Here is a 3,227-nt window from a genome sequence, read left to right as displayed (position 1 = left end):
TCCTCCTCCATGATCTGCCTGAATCAAGCAATTGACCCGAAACAGGATTAAGAAACCCCGTACAAAAATGACATTGGAAATACATTATCGTAGTGAATTGTTGGTGGAAGAGGGGCAACAATAGAGTGATCTGCTATTGGCAGTGTCTTTTTTAAACATCCTCAACAGGTAGTTGATTAAGGAGAGGAGAGCCCACAAAAAGGATACAGTTTAATAAGGACAAATAGAATAATAGCAGGCCTGGAAATGAGCCTAGGATGGAAAACAAATTATGGCATGTCATGCTTTCTCAGCTATTTTTGGGTCATGAAAAAGGAAGATACAATGTATGACAAGACTGGAAGATACAAAAGGACAACAAATTTGAACAATTCAACACATATTCAACTACGGTCACTCATAGATAAAAACATAGGTCATGCAAGAAAGATTCAATTTCTTCTGTACTTGGAATAAAACTATTCTATGAAATTCATGCACACTGCAAAGAAAATCTTGCGTAACAATTAGACCTTGAAAATACTTGCAATTAGACCTTCTAATAAATAAGGTATGCAACAAATAAGAATAAAAAAGAATATCAGAAAGGTGCATTCCAGAATAAAAAGAGAAGATATCGAATAGCACAACTTGTACTTTGTATGTATCCTCGGATGATAAAACTGTTCCCAATACAGTGCAGAAAAATGTAAACGATTCTTGTTGGCTGACAGGGAAACATACCAGAATTTAGTAAATGAACATCACATTACTTGATCCCAAGAACACATAGGAAGTAAGTTTTTTGGAGGTACAAATTGGATGAGTTCATCGCCTTTGATAGAGTGGTTCACCTTCTCATAGGGCCTGAACAACGCTTACATCTCAGTCCTTGAGACACAATTTAATATTAGAAAAAAAAACCTGAATCAAACAACCCAAACTGTGGTAAGAACAAATTGGGAGGATGAGCTCACATGAAGATGCGAAAGCCGAGAGAGGATATCACGGTGGGAGCTGCAGGCCTTCGGCTACCTTCACAGGAGCAGGGTAACAGACTCGTGTCATCAGTGGTGAATCTCAACATGGACAAATTATCAAGTGCCCAACATTTAAGACTCAACCTCGTGTCAAAAGATGCTTGGATAATAGCCTGGCGGTCAAGATTTTTTTAATAGAAATTGCTTCGACATTAGTCTGACTTGGAATCTTACCAGATGAGTGGGGATCGATGTATATGGAACTTCATATACAGCTATACCATCATAAGAATTGTCCATCAATATGTCCTGCCACAAAAAATGTGTAATTAGGTGCTAAATATTTGTATCACCAACAATATATAAATCTGCCAATTGTGAGCGACAAGCCAAGTAAAAAAAAGGCTGACAACTGTAACCACCAAATGGCTGCAAGCATTCTAGCCATAAGGCGGATGATAATAAGTAGGATACTTGACAAATCGCAATAGAAAAAAATAAGGAAACATCCACAACCAGAAACCAGTGGGATTCCCCACCACCATCGCTCCAGGGACACCAAGAACTAAGCTATAAAAGGCTCAGGACATGAACTGATTCAGTTCCAACCCGCAGCTCAGTGATCCCCATCAAGCGGGTAATAACTAACAATAGGAAGTCGAGTGTAACAGCAAGCAGTGGAGCAACTGAATTCAACAGGCTCTAATCCGTGACTGGACTGTACACCACACACGCACACCTACCAAATCCAATCAAATCATTATAATACCCAGATCGTCGCTGCTTAAAAAACCTACACACACTTTACAGCTTCAAAACTAACAAAATCAAGTGCGGAAACAGCTGAATTAAGAAGGTTCAAGGACAATATAATTCATGGCACATCCGGAACTTACCAACATGTAACTTTTCTATCATGCAGCTGTCCCAAATAAATGTTTCTAGGAACAACATAATTACATAAAGATGCAAAAATTAAATAGAAAAGTTTCCAGGAACAACATAATTACATAAAGATGCAAAAATTAAATAGAAAAGGAGGATATACCTCACTCCCCACTATACTCTGTAATCAATAGGAACAAAAAAAATACATGTTGAATCACATGAGGCATCAACAAAACGCATTGGAGAAGAACAAACACCTTATGAACCCAGACTGACAAACCGGACAGTGAATCCATGGCGCATCCTTTGGCTCGTTGTGTGGTTGGATCCTGACGAGCATCGGCCGTGACCCTCCTGTCGAGAGCCAAAGAGGGGGATGGATGAGCGGTTAGCTAGGAGAGATCGGCAGTGCAAGGCAGGCAGGTACACATAGGAAGATAGGCACGTACCGAGATCGGCAGCGGAAGGCGCACATAGAGGTCCTGGGCTCCTGGCTGAAGTTGGGGAACACACGGAGGTCCTCGAGCGTGCTGGTCCTTGGCGTTCCGCTGAGCTTGGCGCTGGCATACGCCGTGCACGAGCAGTCCCGTGGGCATCTCTGCGCACAGTCCGCGAGGATGGCACCGAAGTCCACCACGATAGCCGTCGTGTCGGGGACCTTGCCGCGCTTCATTGGCACGAAGCCGCTGATGCCGTTGCGGCAGTCGAGCGCCATGGCGCCCACGCACCCCACGCGCTTGACCCGCGGCGCCCACGCCTCCGGCGACCGCGGCGCGAACCCGCGGAGGCACGCGCACACACCGTTGGGCCCGCATCGGTTCACGACGTCCTCCCTCTCTGGTCGACTCCTTCACAGCGTCGTCGGGTAGGCGTCGGCGGTGGCTCGTGCTCCTCTTAGCCGCGTCTCCTCCGCCTACTGCGCTGGCGGGCTGCGGCCGCATCTGGGTCAGACGATGACAGAGAGGAGGTGGAGGGGGCCAACGGGGAGAAGGAAGGAGACGGCAGAGGCGGGTGGACGCGGACGGCGCCGTCGGTGAGAGGGGTGGAGAGGGGGCATCGGGGGTGGAGCGAGTGCGAGCGCGGCGGCTAGGGTTTGACGAATGGAAGCACCAAGAGGCAGGGCTGTCTCTCTCCCTCACCTCATCGAAGCACAGGCCAACCAGCGGCCAACACGCAAGGGCCCAACGCGTGAAAACCCGAAAATACCCTCGGCGGGGGCAGGATTCTACGTGCGGTGGCACGAGATCTTTCCCCCGCCGACGCGCGCGACGGGGCGACCGGGCCGGAACCAAGCCGCGGTCGCTGACAACTGAGCCCCACCAGCGGACGGACCCAGACGACAGCGACTTTAGACTGTAAGAACGCAGTAAAAACGAGCGG

At 47.7% G+C, this 3,227-nt stretch overlaps 1 protein-coding gene across 3 annotated transcripts; it reads right to left on the bottom strand.

Annotated features, from left to right (window-relative positions):
* LOC119342103 (receptor-like serine/threonine-protein kinase SD1-8) lies at nt 1-2,972 on the bottom strand. 3 transcript variants are annotated; one of them, XM_037613942.1, is made up of 7 exons: nt 2,297-2,972; nt 2,105-2,201; nt 1,194-1,268; nt 957-1,014; nt 834-846; nt 724-751; nt 1-18 (listed from the first exon to the last, which is right to left on the bottom strand). In XM_037613942.1, the coding sequence occupies exons 1-4, from the start codon at nt 2,560-2,562 to the stop codon at nt 985-987; spliced, it is 468 nt and encodes a 155-aa protein (XP_037469839.1). In that variant the 5' UTR covers nt 2,563-2,972; the 3' UTR covers nt 1-18; nt 724-751; nt 834-846; nt 957-984. The 3 variants fall into 3 exon arrangements, with proteins under 3 accessions (XP_037469839.1, XP_037469838.1, XP_037469837.1); XM_037613941.1 differs by having other exon boundaries at nt 724-870; XM_037613940.1 differs by having other exon boundaries at nt 724-846.
* Nucleotides 2,973-3,227: the final 255 nt, after the last annotated feature.

This window comes from Triticum dicoccoides, chromosome 7B, assembly GCF_002162155.2.
Source record: "Triticum dicoccoides isolate Atlit2015 ecotype Zavitan chromosome 7B, WEW_v2.0, whole genome shotgun sequence".
In the NCBI taxonomy this organism is placed as follows: domain Eukaryota; kingdom Viridiplantae; phylum Streptophyta; class Magnoliopsida; order Poales; family Poaceae; genus Triticum; species Triticum dicoccoides.
The sequence above is the reverse complement of the archived record's forward strand: the minus strand, read 5'-3'. Positions and strand labels throughout refer to the sequence as shown.